This window comes from Bubalus bubalis, chromosome 1 (genome assembly GCF_019923935.1).
Source record: "Bubalus bubalis isolate 160015118507 breed Murrah chromosome 1, NDDB_SH_1, whole genome shotgun sequence".
NCBI classification, from domain to species: domain Eukaryota; kingdom Metazoa; phylum Chordata; class Mammalia; order Artiodactyla; family Bovidae; genus Bubalus; species Bubalus bubalis.
The window spans coordinates 60,705,505-60,729,645 of NC_059157.1; the positions used below are offsets into that span (position 1 = coordinate 60,705,505).

Sequence of the window (24,141 nt, forward strand, 5' to 3'; positions counted from 1 at the left end):
TGTATATTACATTTTCTTATCTTTCCATAGCCAGAGAGAGTCAGATCATCAGTTGGGTTTAGTTGCTTAAACCTTCTACTGGAACCACCACACTTCACATGGAAATGAGCCATGAGTATAACCTCTTAAAGGGAGGCGAGATAAATATTTGTGAAAAACTATACATAGGCAATGAGAAATATAGTAAGAAATTAATAGAGGGAGTTAAGAAAAAAATATCCTTAATATTTGGTATTGCTGGCCTTATAAGCCAGCAAGGATATATTTTAACTAATTGTTAATGTGTTGGAAGAGAAAAAAAATGCAAGGGAAAATCTGCAAAGAGTCAACATCAGAGCAAAGAAAAGACCTTCTTCCAAGAAGTCAGTGAATGTGAAGAAGCTGTTGACTGGAGTATTTGGTTGGAACTTCAATATACTTTGAGGTGACAGGGGTTGATAGAGGTCCACAATGAATTTTATCAAGGATAAAATAATTTTACCAAGCATAAAAATTAGTAGCAAATAAGAGAGAGGCATGCATTATAAATTGGAGAGAAAAAGTATATAATTCATCAAATACTATAATTGAACAAAAATAAGATAATGTGGATAAAATTAGTGTCTTTACTTTATTACTAATTTATGCAACTTCAAAGTTTTCATTGAAACAACTTCAAGGGATTTTATAACAGATAAATAATAAAGGATAGTTTTAGAGAGGGCTCAAGCTTTAAAAGGAGCTGGTAAGCAGGGCAAGAGTCAATAAGACTGGAGAATAATGATTTTTCTGACTATATAAAAAGGCAAAATGTGAGAGAAAAGCACAGTCATCTGGTGGCATTAATCAATGCATTCCCTTGACAGGGTCCAACTGAATCATCCAGAAGGTAAATAAATCAATGGTTGATTTTGTGAACACATATTTTGTTAAACAGTGGTTCTGGTAGTTCTAAGATATGGGAGCTTGTGACCATAACAGGGAAAAATGACTAATAAGAAGAACTGGAGATAAAGTGATATTCAAGCAAAGAAGGTTAGATTAGTATGTGAGAAGAAAAGTAGGATGTGGAAGAAGGGTGATTAATCTGGAGAAGGTCAGTGTGATGCAGTCACAAAAGGACATTACTTACATGATTGATGTGAACTGCACAAAAGAACACGTATATTCTTTTCTGTCCAGTATTTATCTCTTTATGAGCCCTGGAATAATAAGTGTGCTGCTGCTGCTAAGTCACTTCGGTCGTGTGCGACCCCATAGACAGCAGCCCACCAGGCTCCGCTGTCCCTGAGATTCTACCGGAAAGAACACTGGAGTGGGTTGCCATTTCCTTCTCCAATCCATGACAGTGAAAGTGAAGTTGCTCAGTCATGTCCGACTCTTCAGGAACCCTTGGACTGCAGCCTACTAGGCTCCTCCATCCATGGGATTTTCCAGGCAAAGGTACTGTCTTGATAACTGTGGCTTTGTAGTAGAGCCTGCAGTCAGGTAGGTTGATTCCTCCAGTTCCATTCTTCTTTCTCAAGATCACTTTGGCTATTCGAGGTTTTTTTGTATTTCCATACAAATTGTGAAATTATTTGTTCTAGCTCTGTGAAGAATACTGTTGGTAGCTTGATAGGGATTGCATTGAATCTATAAATTGCTTTGGGTAGTATACTCATTTTCACTATATTGATTCTTCCAATCCATGAACATGGTATATTTCTCCATCTGTTAGTGTCCTCTTTGATTTCTTTCACCAGTGTTTTATAGTTTTCTATATATAGGTCTTTAGATTCTTTAGGTAGATATATTCCTAAGTATTTTATTCTTTCCTTTGCAATGGTGAATGGAATTGTTTCCTTAATTTCTCTTTCTGTTTTCTCATTATTAGTGTATAGGAATGCAAGGGATTTCTGTGTGTTGATTTTATATCCTGCAACTTTACTATAGTCATTGATTAGTTCTAGTAGTTTTCTGGTGGAATCTTTAGGGTATTCTATGTAGAGGATCATGTCATCTGCAAATAGTGAGAGTTTTACTTCTTCTTTTCCAGTTTGGATTCCTTTTATTTCTTTTTCTGCTCTGACTGCTGTGGCCAAAATTTCCAAAACTATGTTGAATAGTAATGGTGAAAGTGGGCACCCTTGTCTTGTTCCTGACTTTAGAGGAAATGCTTTCAATTTTCACCACTGAGGATAATGTTTGCTGTGGGTTTGTCATATATAGCTTTGATTATGTTGAGGTATGTTCCTTCTATTCCTGCTTTCTGGAGAGTTTTGATCATAAATGGATGTTGAATTTTGTCAAAGGCTTTCTCTGCATCTATTGAGATAATCATATGGTTTTTATTTTTCAATTTGTTAATGTGGTGTATTACATTGATTGATGTGCGGATATTGAAGAATCCTTGCATCCCTGGGATAAAGCCCACTTGGTCATGGTGTATGATCTTTTTAATGTGTTGTTGGATTCTGATTGCTAGAATTTTGTTAAGGATTTTTGCATCTATGTTCATCAGTGATATTGGCCTGTAGTTTTCTTTTTTTGTGGGATCTTTGTCAGGTTTTGGTATTAGGGTGATGGTGGCCACATAGAATGAGTTTAGAAGTTTACCTTTCTCTGCAATTTTCTGGAAGAGGTCAAGACAGTATGGTACTGGCACAAAGACAGAAATATAGATCAATGGAACAAAATAGAAAGCCCAGAGATAAATCCATGCACATATGGACACCTTATCTTTGACAAAGGAGGCAAGAATATACAATGGATTAAAGACAATCTCTTTAACAAATGGTGCTGGGAAATCTGGTCAACCACTTGTAAAAGGATGAAACTAGAACACTTTCTAACACCATACACAAAAATAAACTCAAAATGGATTAAAGATCTCAACATAAGACCAGAAACTATAAAACTCCTAGAGGAGAACATAGGCAAAACACTCTCTGACATACATCACAGCAGGATCCTCTATGACCCACCTCCCAGAATATTGGAAATAAAAGCAAAAATAAACAAATGGGACCTAATTAACCTTAAAAGCTTCTGCACCTCAAAGGAAACTATTAGCAAGGTGAAAAGACAGCCTTCAGAATGGGAGAAGATAACAGCAAATGAAGCAACTGAAAAACAACTAATCTCAAAAATATACAAGCAACTCCTATAGCTCAACTCCAGAAAAATAAATGACCCAATCAAAAAATGGGCCAAAGAATTAAATAGACATTTCTCCAAAGAAGACATACACATGGCTAACAAATACATGAAAAGATGCTCAACATCACTCATTATCAGAGAAATGCAAATCAAAACCACAGTGAGGTACCATTTCACACTAGTCAGAATGGCTGTGATCCAAAAGTCTACAAGTAATAAATGCTGGGGAGGATGTGGAGAAAAGGGAACCCTCTTACACTGTTGGTGGGAATGCAAACTAGTACAGCCACTGTGGAGAACAGTGTGGAGATTCCTTAAAAAACTGGAAATAGAACTGCCTTATGATCCAGCAATCCCACTGCTGGGCATACACACTGAGGAAACCAGAAGGGAAAGAGACACGTGTACCCCAATGTTCATCGCAGCACTGTTTATAATAGCCAGGACATGGAAGCAAACTAGATGTCCATCAGCAGATGAATGGATAAGAAAGCTGTGGTACATATACAAGATGGAGTATTACTCAGCCATTAAAAAGAATACATTTGAATCTGTTCTAATTGAGGTGGATGAAACTGGAGCCTATTGTACAGAGTGAAGTAAGCCAGAAAGAAAAACACCAATACAGTATACTAATGCATATATATGGAATTTAGAAAGATGGTAACAATAACCCTGTGTACAAGACAGAAAAAGAGACACTGATGTATAGAACAGTCTTATGGACTCTGTGGGAGAGGGAGAGGGTGGGAAGATTTGGGAGAATGGCATTGAAACATGTAAAATATCATGTATGAAATGAGTTGCCAGTCCAGGTTTGATGCACGATACTGGATGCTTGGGGCTAAAGCACTGGGACAACCCAGAGGGAGGGTATGGGGAGGTAGGAGGGAGGAGGGTTCAGGATGGGGAACACATGTATACCTGTGGCAGATTCAATTTGATATTTGGCAAAACTAATACAATTTTGTAAAGTTTAAAAATAAAATAAAATTTAAAAAAAAAAACAATTAAAAAAGAGAAAAAAATAATTTTGATAATAAATTAGAAAAAAAAAAAAAAAAGAGTACTGGAGTGGGTTGCCATTGCCTTCTCCAGAATAATAAGTGTAGATAAAGAAATAAACATTCCAGTTTGAATGTAGATCACGATGGATTTGATGATTCAAACTTCGTTAATTGGACCCACTCATACCCAAATAATCCTTCCTTTAAAATAAATGTCATCACATTCAAACTATCACAGATAATCTAATGTGGAAATAGAAAATTTGTAAATGTATTAAAAGAAATTACAACAGCAGAATGGATAATAGAAGCTTAAATGCTATATCTTCCAGATGACATTTCCTTTTGATCATAAGTCTCAAAATAGTGTTTTAGTATTAAAAATATATGCATAATATTACATATGTGCTCAGTTTCTCAGTCATGTCCAACTCTTAGCAGCCCCATGGACTGTATGTAGCCTGCCAGGCTCCTCTGTCCATGGAATTTTCCAGGCAAGAATACTGGTGTGGGTTTCCATTTCCTACTCTAGAAATTTACATAAACATACATATATAACATGGGCTTCTCAGGTGACTCATTGGTAAAAAAAAAATTCATCTGCCAACACAGAAGCTGCAGGAGATGTAGGTTCAGTCCTTGGGTCCGGAAGATCCCCTGGAAGAGGAAAGGTCAACCCACTCCAGTATTTTTGCTGGGATAACCCCATGGACAGAGGAGTCAGGTGGGCTACAGTCCATGGTATCACAAAGAGTCAGACATGACTAAGCCTCAGCATACACACACACATATATAACATACAATCATAGTACATATTTATATAGTGCTTCCTATAAACTTAATCCTTTTAAAAAAACTTCACATGTCGTAACTAATGTTATAACCCCCATTTTCATAAGAATATACTGAGCACAAAGTCTTGCTGATGACAAAAAACACAAAATTTCCTACCTTAAATTCTTTCAGAAACAAAGCATGGTAGACAGTTAAGTCAACTAATTAAGAAACTAAATAACCACTTAAGTTACCTTTGCTGATTGTATATAATAAAGAGAGAAAGGTATTAGAAATGCTCATAAATAAAAATACAAAAATATAGATATGTATTAATATATAGAGATACAAACATAGTACACATCTCCGTATTTAAACATATTATTCTTCATCTTCACTAAAATCTTCCTAAAAATCTCCACTGACTATAGTAATCTCAATAAATAATAGACTTTACACATCAGAAAAAAAAAAAAAAGGCTCTGAAATCTTCTCTTGAAAGGCCTGGCACTTTGGCCTCACCCTAGAGCATGTGTAGTTTCTACCGACTTCCCTAGTTTTCTGGTCTGTTCCATTATTTTATCCATGAAATTGAAAGTGAAAATGCCAGTCACTCAGTTGTGTTTGACTCTTTGTGACTGCATGGACTGAAGCCTGCCAGGCTCCTCTGTCCATGGAATTCTCCAGGCAAGAATACTGGAGTGGGTAGCCATTCCCTTCTCCAGGAGATCTTTCCAACCCAGGGAGGGAACCTGCTGCTGCTGCTGCTGCTGCTAAGTCGCTTCAGTCTTGTCCGACTCTGTGCGACCCCACAGATGGCAGCCCACCAGGCTCCCCCATCTCTGGGATTCTCCAGGCAAGAACACTGGAGTGGGTTGCCATTTCCTTCTCCAATTCAGGAAAGTGAAAAGTGAAAGTGAAGTCACTGAGTCGTGTCCAACTCTTCGCAGCCCCATGGACTGCAGCCCACCAGGCTCCTCCGCCCATGGGATTTTCCAGACAACAGTACTGGAGTGGGGTGCCATTGCCTTCTCTGGGGAGGGAACCTAGGTATCCTAAATATCAATTAATTATAGATTTACAGAATAAGAGAAAAAAATCATTGATTTAATATTCTTTTTATCTTTCAGCATGAAATTTGTGGTTAAACTACTTTCACTCCAGGAAAGGAAAAACCAAATAACATGGGAGGGAGGAGGGAGGAGGGTTCAGGATGGGGAACACATGTATACCCATGGCGGATTCATTTTGATATTTGGCAAAACTAATACAGTTATGTAAAGTTTAAAAATAAAATAAAATTTAAAATAATAATAATAATAATAAAGCATAAGCCAAAAAACAAACAAACAAAAAAAAAAAAAATAACTCTTTTTGATCTATTCCTGGTGTTGTTTCCAAATCTCAAAAAAAAAAAAAAAAAAGTGGAGAGATAGCTCATGGTGGAAGGGGCATAGGATAGGGAAGAAGACATTGATTAATTTTTCAGTCTCCCAGTCCCAAGTGATAGAAAACTCATGGCTAACTCTTTAAACTCATATTTTGTTCATTCCAAAAGGAACAAGTTACATTTTGGTTATAGATTATGTGATTATGGGAGTTTCTAACTCACTTTAAGAGACCTGAATTTGTTCAGAAGAACAAATAAAAGTACATTTGTGTAGTGTTACTAATAGAATTTCCATTTAGCTAAAGCACAGGTTACCCAGACTGAATGATTAGGGAAGGTAGCTGATGATCAGCTTCCTATAGGAAGCATAGGCACAGCTTCCTATGCCATGAAGAATGTTTCTGATTTTGTCTTGAAAGTAAAAGGAAATACTAATAATTTTAAGTACTGGAAGGTTGGTAAGATAGAAAAGTTGAAATTGTAAGATTAAGAGCAGAGAAAACAAATAGTGGTCACTCAAGAAAAATTAAAAAAAAATTGGAAAGGGCAGCACTCTTATGGAAAGCAGGATCGGAAAAGTAGTGTATATTTGATAGATGTTAAAGAAATACAGTGTGCACCTTGGTGACCCATTAGATTCGCAAAGTGGAGATAATTAGGATAACACTAACATATTACTGGCCTCACAGAATAGTATGTTAATGCAAGCAGGCAGTATAGTAAAAGAAGCCAAATTTGGAGGAAGAGATGTCATTTTGATGTCAAAAATTTAGTTATTAATGTCCATTAAGATTCCAAAGGGTAACAATGCATTTGATTATACATTAGGGAAAACCTGTAATACTGTTAATTAGATTAGTTTAAGCAAGTAACCCCTGTAATTTAGAAGCAAAATTTAATATCATACTTTACTATATTTCATTTGACATTCTTTCAACAACTATAAAACCAGCAAAAGGCAACTACTCCCTAAAAGACTCTTTGTAAAAGAGGACAACAATATTTAATAAGTCACAGATCTTGTCCTTGAGGGGCTTTCCAAGCGGCATAGCGGTAAAGAACCTGCCTGCCAATGAAGGAGACATAAGAGACGAGGGTTCAATCCCTGGCTTGGGAAGATCCCTTACAGGAGGGCATGCCAATCCACAATCTATTCCAGTATTCTTGTCTAGAGAATCTCATGGTTAGAGATGACTGGTGGGCTACAGTCCATGGGGCTGCAAACAGTCAGGCACAACTGAAGCGACTTAGCATGCATGCTTGCCCTTGAGGCTATACTGCAGCCACAGTCTCTATTTTATAGGTGAGGCAACTTCCTCCAGGGATAGCAGAGGTTTATCAGTCTTAAGTGCTGTGTTGCCCTTTTAATAAACATATTGCTAAATGCAACAATAAAATACATACAAATTATTCTCTGCTTACCATTAACAATAACAATGATATCACGGAAGTCAATTTCTCCCCTAGCCTCCACTCTTCCTTCACACCTGTATATACCTTCATCACTTTTATTGATGTTGAGAATCTGCAGATTATTGTTGGCTAACATAGCGAACCGATCTGGAAAGTAAGCAAAGAGGAGGAAACGATATCAGTAATTGAAGGCAGAGTCCAGCATGCTCTAAATTGCTAAGTATTAAAATATGGTACTTGTCTGACACTATCCAACTTTTCATCAACAAACAAATTTCAATTTGAAAGTAAAATGTAATTTCATGACTTCGATTTTTCCACTCTACAACTGCCTTGTTACACCTTTTTGTGAAAATACATTCAAGAGTTTATTTCCACATAAAATGGTTAAGCTATTATTTTCCCCTTGGTACTCTGAATGCAGAAAAGATACACAAAAGAACAAAGCTGAGGGATTAGATACTACAGACAAGAAGATATTTTGACTGCAAATATATAGCAACTTGGGGATGGAAATGGGTTGGAGAATTGATTGAATATCCTTCCTCACACAATAATTAAACCAACAATTGCACATATCCTGAGGAGGAAGCTAAATATATAATAATATTCAAGTCAGGTAGAGGACATATAAAATGATCATATCAGATTTATTTGAAATATTTTTTTCTAAAGCCAAGATAATCCATTTTAGGAAGGAATAGATTAGACTTCGTTACTTTTATCTCAAGATTCCATTTTATGTGTGAGTGTATGCACATGCATATGTACAAAAATAGCTGTTATCAGGCATGCATTAGGTGATTGCTTGAAGTACTCTGGCTAGCCTAAGCAGCATCTCAGCCTGACCGTATTTTCCATAATGCCTGGTCTTAAGTTTTACTCATCATGATTTTGTTGCAGTCTTAAGAATTTTTCCCTTGTTATCAAGTAAAGAACATTATTATATCCTGTTCTATTTTGAAACATGTTATAAAGGCAGTATCCTAAATTTCAGTAATTAATTCATCCATAGATAACATCAGACATGATGTTTGCTAAGTACTGTATTTGAGCACATGGGTGGATAAGAGAAACACATCCTTGACCCACTTGGACCTTTTGGTAAGGCAGAAATATCTTTAAGATACCCACCTATGAATATATACTGTTAAAGAGTACTTCTGGAGGCTCTTCCAGTATTTATTACTCTTCCCCTATTTGCTGGCTTAATAGACATGTTAGGACAAACAAAGTAGTCACATGAGAAAGTAGTCTCCCAGCATCCATCAACCTGGATCACTGAATGAATCCAATGGGTACAATGCTTGTCTCTCATCCTACAACCCATTTGACTTCACATGAGTAAGAAACTGCTGTAATATGAAGCCATTCATATTTCGTGTTCATTTTTCATAGCAATTCCTTAAGTCATAGTAGAAGTTTGGGCTTTAAATACAAATAAGGAAATTATTAGACTATATTAAAACAGGTAAGAATGTGGTAATTGATTGTCTAAAAGACAGGTAATAAGGAAAGAAAATTTGGAGATTCTGAAGCTGCCTCAGAGAGAAAACACCAATTATTAAGCTACATATATATAATTTTCAGTTCAGAAGGTTTAAACTTTCCCAAAATATCTATTTCATCTTTTGGTTGACCTTGAGATGACATACAAAAATGTTTATACAGATGCTTTTTCCTGGAAAATTTTCTCACCAAAGAAGAGACTGGAGAGAAAGAAAGGCAATTGGCGGGAAATACAATTTATAGTAAGGACTGGAGGAACTCAGAACTCCTAAAACTTCATGACATTCCAAAGCAAATTTAAAAAATATTCTATTCAAGTGTGTTGCTGGAAATTAGAATGAGACCTATACAAAATAGGTGTTATGACCCAGCAACCACAATGGTGTTATCACTCACCTTGAGCCAGACATCCTAGAATGTGAAGTCAAATGGGCCTTAGGAAGCATCACTATGAACAAAGCTAGTGGAGGCGATGGAATTCCAGTTGAGCTATTTCAAATCCTGAAAGATGATGCTGTGAAAGTGCTGCACTCAATATGCCAGCAAATTTGGAAAACTCAGCAGTGGCCACAGGACTGATTCCAATCACAAAGAAAGGCAATTCCAAAGAATGCTCAAACTACCACACAATTGCACTCATCTCACATGCTAGTAAAGTAATGCTCAAAATTCTCCAAGAGAGGCTTCAACAGTACGTGAACTGTGAACGCCCAGATGTTCAAGCTGGATTTAGAAAAGGCAGAGGAACAAGAGATCAAATTGCCATTATCTGTTGGGTCATAGGAAAAGCAAGAGAATTTCAGAAAAACATCTACTTCTGCTTCACTGAATATGCTAAAGCTTTTGACTGTGTGGATTACAATAAACTATGGAAAATTCTTAAAGAGATGGGAATACCAGACCACCTTATCTGGCTCCATAGAAATCTGTATGCCGGTCAAGAAGCAACAGTTAGAACCAGACATGGAACAATGGACTGGTTCCAAATAGGGAAAGGAGTATGTCAAGGCTGTATATTGTCACCCTGCTTATTTAACTTACATGCAGAGTATATCAAGCAAAATGCTGAGCTGGATGAAGCACAAGCTAGAATCAAGATTGTGGGAGAAATATTAATAACCTCAGATATGCAGATGACACCACCCTTATGGCAGAAAACAACAAGGAACTAAAGAACCTCTTAATGAAAGTGAAAGTGGAGAATGAAAAAGCTGGTCTACAACTCAACATTCAACAAACTAAGATCATGGCATTTGGTCCCATCACTTCATGCCAAATAGTTGGGGAAACAATGGAAACAGTGACAGACTTTATTTTCTTGGGCTCCAAAATCACTGCAGATGATGACTGCAGCCATGAAATTAAAAGACGTTTGCTCCTTGGAAGAAAAGCTATGACCAACCTAGACAGCATATTAAAAGGCAGATACATTACTTTGCCAAGAAAGGGCCATCTAGTCAAAGCTATGGTTTCTATAGTAGTCATGTATGGATGTGAGAGTTGGACCATAAATAAAGCTGAATGCCATAGAATTGATGCTTTTGAACTGTAGAGTTGGAGAAGACTCTTTGAGAGTCCCTTGGACTGCAAGGAGATCAGACCATTCAGTCCTAAAGGAAATCAGTCCTGACTATTCATAGGAAGGACTGATGATGAAGCTAAAGCTCCAATACTTTGACCACCTGATGTAAAGAGCCTACTCATAAGAAAAGACCCTGATGCTGGGAAAGATTGATGGCAGGAGGAGAAAGGGATGGCAGAGGATGAGATGGTTGGATTACATTACTGACTCGATGGACGTGAGTCTGAGCAAGATCTGGAATTTGGTGATGGACACGGAAGCCTGGCATGCTGCAGTCCATGTGTTCATAAAGAGTCAGACACAACTGAGTGACTGAACTGAACTGAACAAAAGATATTTGAAGAAAGCACTACTTAAGTCATTAATGCGTAACTGGATATTGGGAGTATTTAACTATTAAAGATGATCTATTTATTTCATTTACAGACTTCCAAACATTCATTATTGCAGAAAGGAAATAAAGGAAATCATAATATTCAATAAGGTGCCTGCTTTATGTTTCTTTAAGCAGGTTATTTTATAACCATTTATAACCATTCAGTTGCTGTAGAATGAGAAGAAAAGGGGACTATTTTATAAGTCCCCTTTTCTTCTCATTCTACAGCAACTGAATGGTTTGTCACATCTACTCTTATGCCTTCAATCAATATTTTGATAATTCACAGTTTTTCTTCAGACCAGATGATCCCTGTGATTCCACAATTGTTTCAGTCATCTAGATATATACACTTAGAAGAACTGTAAATAATTCAATTTCGGTATGTGCAAAATTTGGTTATCTCCACCTAAAATTACTCCCCAACTCTGTCTTTAGAGGTCTTTACATTGAGCTAGATGCCGAAGGCAAATTCTTTGAATCATCTTTGATTTCTGCAGTACCCTCAATATGCATATCCAATTAAATCCATATCCTATCACTTCTCCCTTTATCACTTCTTAGCCTAAAATTTCCTTTTCCCTCAGCAATTATTTCCTTCAGATTTGAGCAACTCTCTTTGCCTGAAGCTTTGCCTTGACTCTCATCCAATTCGTTTTCCTCACTGAAACACTGTCCTTCTCAATACATATTAGTTCATGTCACTGTCTTAATTAAAACCCTCTAGTGATGTCACCTTTGGATAAATTCTAAAAGCCTCAATAGAGATGTCAAGGCCATGTTGAAATGGCTCAACCTTCTCTTCCAGATTCCTTTCCTATTAGTCTTTACTTACAAATCCTAGTTGTATTTATCTGTTATAAGTATTCTAGTTGCACTTATTTGTAAAGTTTAGTTATAATGAACTTAATTCAGTTCTGGAACATGCCACTCATGCTTTCACCTCTGAGCTACTGCATATGGTGTTCTCTCCATTTGAAAAGTCCCCACCAGTCTTTAGCTGGTTAATACCTTTTCATCTTTAAAGGTTGCTTTTTACTGTCAGCAGGCGTTTTGGATACTTCCCTCTGCCCTAACTGATTCAAGTGCTCTTTCCTTATCATCCTCTATCACCGCACTTTCCTTATCATATACCTCAACAATCTTGTCTTCACAATTTATCCACTGATACTTTTACTAGAGTACTAACATATTAAGGGCACTAGACTAGTTCATCTTTTTAACTATGAATCACCATCACTTAGGACAATAGATAAGTGCAAAATAACTGTTGAATGACTTTTTATTAATATACTGGGAGTAGATTTCATATTTTTTTCTGAGCAAGATGATTTTATCCACAGCTTTTGTTGCAAAAATGGTACTTTATTAGAAAATGTTCAAAGCATATAGGAAGTTTCAGAGATAGCTTTCAGAATGGTTAAGATTGAATGGGCAACTCCGATAATGTACCCTTCCATCAGGGTTGACACTAAAAGTCAACATATTCAACTTTCTAACAAAATGTGACACTATCACTTTTCTACCTAAATGCTTGGATTCTCTTATGGATTTCTTTCAACAAACAACATGGAACATCTTCACTTCAAGTAGTCTGGAGAGTATTACTTCTGCATATTTGTCAAACAGCTGCTATCAAAAGCATGGTTAATAAATCAACATTTCCAAACCTTCATTGTTTCATATGGAGACTTTAAACTTTACTCCTGTGCCAAGTTAAGGCTTCAGAAAGTTATCTGGACACATTGCATTATTCTAAATCCCCATATATGTTCCATTCATGATTATAAATCTAAATTTATTTCATTGGTTTTGTTAAAAGAATCATACATATATAAAAATCTGAAGAATATTACTTCTTATAAATTCACTATAAATGTAAAAATTGTTCAATAATGAAATATGTGGCAAGTTTCTTAAATATTAAAAGATTAGAAAAGTGTGTCCATCTTCACAATTCCCCTACATCCCTTACATCCCAAAGTAAAAACAAATTTTACAACTTAAAAAAAAAAAAATTCTACATTGTTTTCCCTGAAACTCAGTGTTAAGTTTCTATGTTTAACTCATTCCCAAGAAATAACAACTCAATGAGAAGGAACAAGAAAAATAGACATTATTTACTGAGTTAAATAATATTACTGAGTTAAATATATTTACTGATATGAAGTTAATATTTCTTCATTCACTTAACAAATATTTATATGTCTGTTTTATTTAAAATTCTCAACATTGTTCAAAATGCATATAATAGGGGTGATATACATATACATACACACACATACTTATGGACCATAGAGAAGGTTGGACACAAAAGAATTGATGCTTTCTAAGCGTGATGCTGGAGAAAACTCTTGAGAGTCCCTTGGACAGCAAGGAGATCCAATGAGTCAATTCTACAGGAAATCAACCCTAAGTATTCATTAGAAGGACTGATGCTAAAGCTGAAGCTCCAATACTTTGGCCACCTGATGCAAAGAGCCAACTCATTGAAAAGACCCTGATGTTGAGAAAGACTGGAGCCACGAGGAGAAGGGGACAACAGAGGATGAGATGGTTGCATGGGATTATCGACTCAATGGACGTGAGTTTCAGCAAACTCTGGGAGAGAGTGAAGGACAGGGAAGTCTGTCATGCTGCAGTCTATGGGGTTACAAAGAATCAGACATGACTTAAGGACTGAATAACAATAGTGGCTAAATCATACTGTGTGTAAGGCAGAAACCAACATAACAGTGTAAAGTAATTACCCTCCAATTAAAAAATATTTCAAAAATTTTAAAAAAGGATATGATAATTTATTATTTAAGACTAGGAATATGAATTATGTAAAGAACAGTTAGAAAAGCTGTTCAAAGCTTTCAGTTAAGTTAATTCAGTCACTCAATCCTGTCTGGCTCTTTGTGATCCCAGGGACTGTAGCACACCAGGCCTCCCTGTCCATCACCAACTCCCAGAGCCTATTCAAACTCATGTCCATCATGTCAGTGATGCCACCCAACCATCTCATCCTCTGTCATCCCCTTCTCCTGCCGCTTTCAATCTTTCCAAGCATCAGGGCTTTTTCTACTGAGTCAGTTCTTTGCATCAGGTTGGCAAAGTGTTGGAATTTCAGCTTCAGCATCGGTCCTTCCAATGAACAGTCAGGACTGATCTCCTTTATGATGGACTGGCTGTATCCCCTTGCAGTCCAAGGGACTCTCAAGAGTCTTCTCCAACACCACAGTTCAAAAGCCAAGGAAAGTGTGGAGCCATGATGGAAATCCAGCCTCACATCGTTTCACCATGGGGTACTGGGAAAATGTATAAGTATAGCATAGAAGCATCAGCCCTCCATCAGTAGTATACTTGACCATCAATCTTAGCTTTGAGGGATTCATTTTGATATTTGGCAAAACTAATACAATTATGTAAAGTTTAAAAATAAAATAAAATTAAAAAAATAAAAAATAAATTAAAAAATAAAAAAAACCCAAAAAACTCATTTTCAAAACCTTGTATAAGTAAAATGTGCCATATAAATACATATACTTGAAGCCTAAGATTAAGTAATCTGAAAATGTTTAGACAATGTCATTTAACTGCTATAAAAGTATTGCTTCCTTTATTATTGAGGGAAAAAAAGCAAAAAATATACAGTCTACTCATGCAATTTCATTAGTAAAATCTAAAGCAGTTATCTGAAAATAAACATATGTCTCATTGACTTATGACACTAGAAAAAAGTTTTAGTCAGTAACTAACAAGCAGTGAAAATGCCACACCCAGAGAAATTCTCTAAAATTAAAAAATAAATTGACAATAGTGATCATGAAATATTATCTGTACATATTCAAAAACAGAAACTATCTATTTTCTCTTCTTTATGCTGTAGAAGTTTCATTTCTTAGAAACATAAAACAAAGACATCCAAGATAGAAAGTACTGAATATTTTAAAAGACTCAATTATTTTGTACCTTTCTGCAATGCAGGTGCCATGAAAAATATTCTAAATTGAAAATACTCCCAATTCACAATGGTAAAATAGCATAATGTAAGGAAATTATGCATTCAATTCCAGATGTCATATTATTCTGGAATTTTAGCTCGGTCTGAATCAAAATCATGAAGACAATTGGAATGAATGTACTTTTCTCACAATTATCCATATGTATCTTACCATAATATTTAGAATATGTAGGTATCTTTGAAAGAACAGTGCCAGAAAAACTAATAGGACCCATTTAGATATATTTTCAGCTTACATATAATAAGCCTGTGGGATCAAGTCTGAATTATAAAATGTAGAATTTCATTTCTACAGATCAGGACAGATTCCTTTATTTATTCAGTATCCTTGAACTTGGGCTTTCCTGGTGGCTCAAATGGAAAGGACTCTGCCTGCAATGCAGGAGACCCCTGTTCGATTGAGGAAGATCCTCACTCAGGGAATGGCAACCCACCATCTAGTTTTCTTGCCTGGAGAATTCCACGGATGGAGAAGCCTGGCAGACTACATACAGTCCATGGGTCACAAAGAGTTGGACACAACTGAGTGACTATCATTTTCACATTCTGGAACTGTTTGTATATAAATTTTTCTTGACTGGAGCAGGGGTCAGGAAACTTTTTCTGTCATCTCCAGAAAGTAAGTATTGTGGGCCAAACCATCTGTGTCACAGTTGCTCAACTCTGTTCCAAAGCAGCCATAGACCATATGTAACAATTGGGCTTGGCTGCATCTCCATAACACCTTAATAAAAAAGCAGAGGGGTTGAATTGAGCCTAGGGCCATAGTTTGCCAACCCCTAGTTTAGAGCTCTGATGTTCCCTAAACAATTGTTTGATACTTAGGGTCAATCCAATTGCTATATTTACTCAAGCAGACTCAGTCTTCTTAAAAAAATTGCAATATTGTTAGAACATATAACTTAGGGAGTTACCAAAATACTAACTGTCGGATATAGCGGTGACTTCCTCATTATGATATAACCAGCTGACGACAGGTGCGGGTGAGCTGCTGACTCGGCAAACCACTTCTGCATTCTCTCCTTGTTTGAACTCTTGAGGAGATACCACTTCTCTGAAAGTGAGTTTTTCTGTATAAGAAAGTAAAACAAACCAAAGAAGTATTATTGCTCATCCCCCTCAATAACATATTTCAGAATTATTGTTTATGGATGCTGTAATAAAATAATTAGGTCAATCTAGATCATTTAAAACTTTACCAGACCATCTGATTCTCCTACCTGATAAATTCCCACCTCACTGAGAATAAAGTCCAAAGTCTTCACAGTGCTATACGAGGTCCTATATGAACTGGAGTCTATCTCATAATTTTTGATCCCGATTTTTCTTCTCTCCTCCTAATCTATACTCCAGGCAGTTCCTTGAACACTCCAGATTTGCTCTCATTCTGGGGCATTTGCACTCTCTTAAATTCCATCAAATTCTTGCCCAGTCTCCACATACAAAATAGTCATCACCCTTTATTTCTAAACTACTTAATTTCTTCCCTATAGGATTCTATAACATATATATCTAGCATTTATACATTAGTTTTACCTTACTTTTTGTCTCCTGTTTCTACCTTCTAAAATGTTACCACCAAGTGGCCAGTGACATTTTCTGTTTTAGTCACTAATGAGTCTTTAGGAATTAGAATATTGTCTGTCATATAGTAGACATCCATAAGTGTATCAAATGAATGCATGGATGTGGATATTTATGCTTAATGAGAAATTTTCACAAAGGTAATTCACTGTTCTTACTAAGAAAAAAAAAATTACCTTTACAAATAAAACACCAGGAATTTTCCTTTGTATCATTTCAAATGACAGTTTTTTCCAGATACTAGTCTATGAAATGATGTTTTCAATTTAGTCTTTTGTAATTTATGAAATTAGTACAGCAAATGGGCATATACAATTATGTAAAGTTTAAAAAAATAAAATTAAATTAAAAAAAAAAAAGAAGTAAAACATCCTTCTTTGTGAAGTTTAGAAACTAACAGGAGGGAAAAAAAAAAGGTCAAATCAGGACAAATGAGGACAACAATGTTCCAACAGATTGTAGTCATCTTAAGAGGAAGTATGGCTATGGTACTCTTCTGGCCCTTTTTACAACACAGCTGTAAGGAAGACATGACTTATGAGCTAGCATTCTAAAACTTTTATAGTTTTTCATTGGTATAAATGCTAACTACCACAAATTAACTGCACAGTAATATTCTAGGCACATTGTGCATGAATTAATGTAGTCCTCAAAGCAACTCTATGTATGATGTAAGTACTATTATTATACCCATTTTATAAATGGAAATTGAAAACAGAGAGGCTACCCAATTGCTCAGGGCCACAGAATTAAGTGATGGAACCTGGTTTCAAAACCAGGGAATCAATGATCTTCAGTTTTTCTAAACAGGTTGCTACTGCTACTGCTAAGTCACTTCAGTTGTGTCCGACTCTGTGCGATCCTACAGATGGCAGCCCACCAGGCTCCCCTGTCTCTGGGATTCTCCAGGCAAGAACACTGGAGTGTGTTGCCATTTCCTTCTCCAATGCATGAAAGTGAAAAGTGAAAGTGAAGTCACTCAGTCGTGTCTGACTCTTAGCAACCCCATGGACTGCAGCCCACCAGGCTCCTCCATCCATGGGATTTTCCAGGCAAGAGTACTGGAGTGGGGTGCCATTGCCTTCTCTGCCTAAACAGGTTAAGGATTCCTACAAGTAGGAATGAGGAATTAATCAATTTCAAGTCATAAAATGAGGTCTAAGTGTAGAAAACCTTGTTAATGAAAACACCTGGAGCCAAGAATCTGGTTAGAAATTATTCTTCTTTATATGAGTTTTCAACTTTTTCTCTATCGAAAGTCTGTCAGCTGATCCTTCCCCAGTTATCATTCTAGACTGCTCACTGCTGTCACACAGGATATTTTCTCTAGTCATGAGCTTTTAAAGTGAAAAAAGCATTCCCAATAAGTTCTGTAACGCTAAATAAACTGTTATCTATTACCTAACAGATTCTTAATGGCATCAGAAAACTAAAACATTTTCATCTCTATTATTTACCCAATAGAATTGGCTCCATCTATATATTTATAATCAACTGTAACCTTTTATCTATCTTATTTTAGAGATGTACTATGGTAAAATATAAATAAGCTGATATATGTAAAAGTCTTATTATTACACTGTCCAGCACAAAGTTAGTTCTCAATGAGTACTAGCTTCTATTGTTAAGTGCATTTCAATTTGAATTTTTATAAGAATTTATAATTTCAATCAATAAAACATAAATACATGACTTACGGTAAATTTCCAAAACGACTGTAGCTTCTTGTGTCTGTCCTTTGGCATCTGTTGCTTGGCAACGATATATCCCTGCATCTTCTATATTTGCATTGTAGATGGTTAATCTTGATCTAATACCTTCCTTTTGCACTGATACCCTCTGTGTTGAAATTATCTTCTCCCCTTGAGGATTATACCAATCTATACTCTCAGGTTCACCAATTGCTGCAGAGAGCCATAGAAAAGAAATGCTTGAAAATATGTTTCAAGTGTTTGTTTTGATATTGGCATTTACTATTATGTAACAACTTTAACAATTTAGAAAAAAAATGTAAACAGAAGACTCAAAATCTGAAAATCTTACAAAATTTAAAGTAAACACAAATGCTAGCACACATGTTCATCCTTATTTATCCAACACTGAGGATTAAATCTCATCTGAGTAAGCAAAACCCATAGGAAATGGGTTTTCCAGTATGGTATTTAAGCTATGATAAGAGTAAACTTTGGGGCTTCCCAGACGGCTCAGTGCTAAAGAATCCACCTGCAATGGAGGAGTCGAGGTTCAGTCCCTGGGTCAGGAAGATTCCCTGGAGGAGGGCATGGCAACCCACTCCAGTATTCTTGCCTGGAGAATCCCATGGACAGAGAAGCCCGGCGGGCTACAGTCCATAGGGTTGCAAACAGCTGGACACTACTGAAGCGACTTAGCACTTAAATAGTGTAAACTTCACCACAGTGATCTATGGATTATTATTATTATACCTAAGTACTGAAACTGGCTTGGCAACTGAGTCCAAATAACATTCAATTTGATAGACATGTGTGTGCCTGTTTGCGTCCCACTCTTTAAGACCCCATGGACTGTAGCCCACCAGTCTCCTCTGTCTAAGGTATTTCCCCGGGCAAGAATAATGGAGTGGGTTGCCATTTCCTTCTCCAGGGGCCCTTCCCAACCCAGTAACTGAAGCCGCATCTCCTGTGTCTCCTGCATTGGCAGGCAGATTGTTTACCCACTGAGCCATCTCCAGTAGACATAATCTAAATTGAAACACGATTATGAACATACTTTCATCTGCTCAATTCTTTCTAATAGAGTCAGGAAATAGCACTCTCCCTGCCATACAGCAGAGCTCATAAAAATGTAAATCTTCTATAAAATAAACTTTGGCTTTTGTTAACAGAATTTTGAATTAATCTCTCAAGTTGTTAAACTTGCATAGATAAGGCCAATGACTATTTTTCAAATGAATCCCTAATCTTCTCTGTTTCCAACTGAAATGAGTAATTTCATCAGTTGATTCTAAAACTGTTAACTATTTAATCATATGATAATTAGAATGTATTGAAACGATACTTATGGTGGTAGGCAATTACAGCCAAATCATTACAGGGTAAACATTTATTTAAGTTTTCCAATTCAGAATCTAGGTTATTATCCTCTTCGTAAAAGCTGAAGCTTCCCATGTTTACTTTTAGACACCAAAAGGATGTATTTCACCTAATTGCTTGTGAGATAATTTGTGGAAGCAGCATGTACTATTAACTTAAAAGTATCGGGGGAAAATGCATAAAGTTAACTAACATCTTTTGGGACCTTTTTGAAGAAAATTGTTCCCTCTCATTCTCTTTTTCCCCCAAAATTGGCTTTAGAAACAAATTATCTTCCTTCCTATATCAAATTAGACATGATGAAGAAAAAAGTATGAAAGAAATTTAGTTAAATTGTGAATGATCTTAGTTATTTTATATTCAGTTTTTCTAAACAGAGCCATAAAACCATAGTAGTTACAGGGTAACTCATCTGGGGGAGGTACTTGTTTTAATTCTCTCTTCTTCCATCATGAAGTTACAAAGGAATCATTTAAATGTGCATTACTTTAAATATGATAAATACAAAATCCTCATTTTACACAGTAAATTATATAGGATATTTATGTGAAATATTTTGGACATTTTAATTCTTAATGATATGGAAAAAATTCATTATCATGGAGAGTTTATTCTGGATTTTCATAGCGCAATCATAATTCTTTCTTTTTTTGGCAAATCCAATAAATAGTAATTCCAAATAAAAATGTCCATGTTATGTTGCTGATGATACTGGGTTAATGTGAAAATTAATAAGTAGAATTAAATTTATTTTCCTGAAAAGGTAACATAAAAATTCATACATGGGACACATTCGTGCTTATTTCTGTGAGGATATGACTGAGCTCCGTTGAGTCTTGGGTCCTGGGACCCTTTCACTGAAATGCTTGCACCTGAAAAAATGTCTCCTAGAGTAAAAGAATACAAAGAAACTATAAGAGACTAAAAATAACTGCAAGCACGTGCAGTTGCAGCAAATTGTGAACAAGATGCATAGAGGCCAAATTCCAACTGCTACCTTTGAGGGAGCAAAAGCAGGGTACTACCTATGACAGCTGCATAGTGTATCACCTAAGCTACCTCTCCACAGTGACCCAGTGATTCACACCTACTCTCAAACCATTTAAAGGACCAGCTCACCCCACCTCAGAGAGCAAGCAAGGAAACCTGTCACTCGTTTTCACATCCTAGTGTGTAGCAGAATTCAGGATAAAGCCCTGTCTGAATTTCTCATCTGGCCTCTTACCAATTTCTATTGATTAAAGAATCAAAAAACCCAGTTCCATAACATGAGCACCTTCTAGTTCAATCTGAAGACATAGTTTTAGATGTCTCAGTGCAGGAAATTTTAGAATCATATCAACATATCACCACTGTGATAGAAAAATATATACAAGTGTTCTGATTTGTATAGGTTTCCCACATCTTCATTTTTAGATTTTTTCTTTACTACTGAATTTAAAATAAATAAGGTTTCTTCCAGGACAACAGTACAGCTCTTGGTTAATTTTCTTTATATAAATGGAAAAAAAAGCGCTTTATTATTTTGCCTATTACTAAGAGCCAAACACTAACACTGGATGATGTTAATTCATACTCTTAAATTATGTGTTAATTTAATTTATGAATTATCTACAGAGGCAATACATCATATGATTTATATTATAAAGATAATGCAAATCCAAGAAAACAATACAATGGATTGTATTTTTAAGTTCATAAAGGTAATGCAAATCCAAGAATATAATAAAATTTGATTTTATTTTCAAATTCATTTTTTTAAACAATTTCAATTTTCTGTGATTTTGTGATACATTTGAGCTGGATGTGTGCATGTGTGCATTTGTACATATAAAGTATGGTTAAATTTAGAAACAAAGAGTTATATTTTATTCCAAAGCTGTGCTGACATAAAAAAAAAAATACTGAACCAATCTCTCCCCTACTTTCTGTCTTCCCATTTGCAAATATACAACAACATGTATCAACAGACCTATCAATTCAGACCTTTAAGAGGGCAAATTTATGAAGAATCATGGCCTTTATTAGAGATTCATATGAATTGATATGATTGTTAGATACATTATTATAATTGCTTCTATTTTTATTAATTGCAATAATGATTTACATAAGTCATGCTATTCTCAAGACAACTTTTATAATGCATTTTATGTCAGAAATACATATTTAATTCAGTTTTGAAATGCTAAATTATAATCATGAAAGAAAACAATTTTAAAATATATTAAAACACAATTTGGCACTACATGAATATTTTAAAACTTTATATATGAAGTCCTTTATGCATGAAAATTAATATTATGAATCTAAATAGCAGTAGAATGTGTTCATTTGTGAGTTTTACATATTGAATAAAAATTTGTTGCTGAAGTAGAACCATATAATTTCCCATAGCATTATGATATATGATATTTCTAAACAGATGATTCAATTATAACATATAAATTTATTCTAATATTACTATTTGAGGGAAATAAATTAATTTAAAAGTTATCATGCATACATTATATTTTATAAGCTATCTTCAAAATAATCTAGTTTGTTTGACAGTCAAGATTAGTAACTGGAAAGTAATAAATAAAATTCATAGTGCTTAATATGTAAAATGTGCTTATTAACACTTTTCCAATCATTATAAGTCCAATGATAATATACAATTTTATTTCTAGAGAACTGATATTTTAACTATGAAATTACTCAGTATATTATATAACTAACTGAAGAATGAAACAAGCTGTCTGAAAATATTTGTAGAAATACATACCTGTACATGTGAAGAATTTAGATTCACCCACACTAAGCTCTACTTTGCTAAGTGAAATTGTCACTTGAAGAAGAGCTGAAAGAAAATATTTGAGTAAAATTAATTTTGCTTTTAAACATAAATGCTAAAATATTAACACATCGTGTCTATATCACATGATCTAAACAGCAATTATTTATCCTCTTATGCTTTTATTACCTGTAAAGAGAAATGAAAGTTTACAAAACACAATCTAACAAATTATAACCATTATATCATTATACACTTTACAACCAGGGCAAATGAAAGATGTATTCAAGCTCTGTTGAAATTTTGAGAAAATTCATACTCAGACAACTGTTCCATATTCACAGGCTAGGCCTTATGTGTGCTACCAGATTGGGCAACAGCTACAGAAAAATTTTGCTCAATATTTGGAAACTTGCTTAAAAACAGTACACCCTACACTTCTATGACAATAATTAAAGCTTTAAGTTAAGTACGTTTTGACTAACTATTAAAATATTTCCATAAAAGAAGACAAACATGCAGAAGAGAGGGGGTACTACATAAAGAGAGGGGAATAAACTTTTTCCTTTTTTTTCCCACAATATAAATAAGTTAATTGAAGTAACCAGAACAATGGTAATAAAATAGAGAAGATATTCAAAAAGTTTATTGTCATATTTGGAATAAAACAGCTGAATATTCTAACATCAGAAGATAATTAAAATTATGTTTTAACATAAATTAAAAGATTTATGTTTCTAATAATATGTCAAGACAGTGTGACCATGCCCTAAAACACTATTCCACTATCCTTTGCTCCAATAAATGCATAGCTAACCTTTTCAGAAAAAGAACTGACTCCAAAAAGACCCTGATGCTGTGAAAGATTGAAACACTGAAGGCAGGAGAAGGGGGTGACAGAGAATGAGATGGTTGGATGGCATCACTGACTGGATAAACATGAGTTTGAACAAACTCCAGCAGTTGGTGATGGACAGGGAAGCCTGGTGTGCTGCAGTCCATGGGTTCCCAAAGAGTTAGACACGACTGAACTGAACTGAACCTTTTCAGAAAAGTAATGGTGCTTCAGGGAAAAAAAAATAATGAGAAATCTGAAAATTAGAGTACAAGCCTACATTGGGAATTTGTGGATCATAGTAACTGAAAGGCTCAAAGATTGCAGAGGATGGATCCAAGCTTGCTGAGAAGAGGGGATGCTACAGAACATCACCAAACACTGGACCAGAATAAGATTCACCCCTAGTGTTAAGAAAGGTATGGAATAAACTAGCCCACTGGCAAAAGGGAATGACAAGGATAGTTGGCTCTTCTGGCCTGTGTAAAGGAAAAATGTTTCTCTTTAAGGAGGTTAATCATGGTTCTACCATATCCTAGATTTGGAATTTTGAAATTGTAAATATATGTTCTTTGGGAAATCCCAAACTGAAAATTAACTTATAAAGCTGTTTCACACATAGGGCTCACAGCTACGTGGCAGAAATAAACACAAAATCCCTTCATAATCAGTCCCAACTCCACAAGATTTTCATAAAT

The 24,141-nt window shown here is 35.4% G+C and overlaps 1 protein-coding gene across 2 annotated transcripts in view; it reads right to left on the reverse strand.

Annotated features, from left to right (window-relative positions):
- The window catches only part of NCAM2 (neural cell adhesion molecule 2), a 575,454-nt gene that overhangs the window by 221,456 nt on the left and 329,857 nt on the right, over positions 1-24,141 (reverse strand). For both annotated transcript variants that reach the window (XM_025282108.3, XM_025282115.2), the window contains exons 2-5: positions 22,600-22,674; positions 18,462-18,668; positions 16,107-16,250; positions 7,714-7,851 (exon numbers count right to left, since the gene is read on the reverse strand). In XM_025282108.3, coding sequence (XP_025137893.1) covers positions 7,714-7,851; positions 16,107-16,250; positions 18,462-18,668; positions 22,600-22,674 — 564 coding nt within the window. The remainder of the gene's footprint in view (positions 1-7,713; positions 7,852-16,106; positions 16,251-18,461; positions 18,669-22,599; positions 22,675-24,141) is intronic.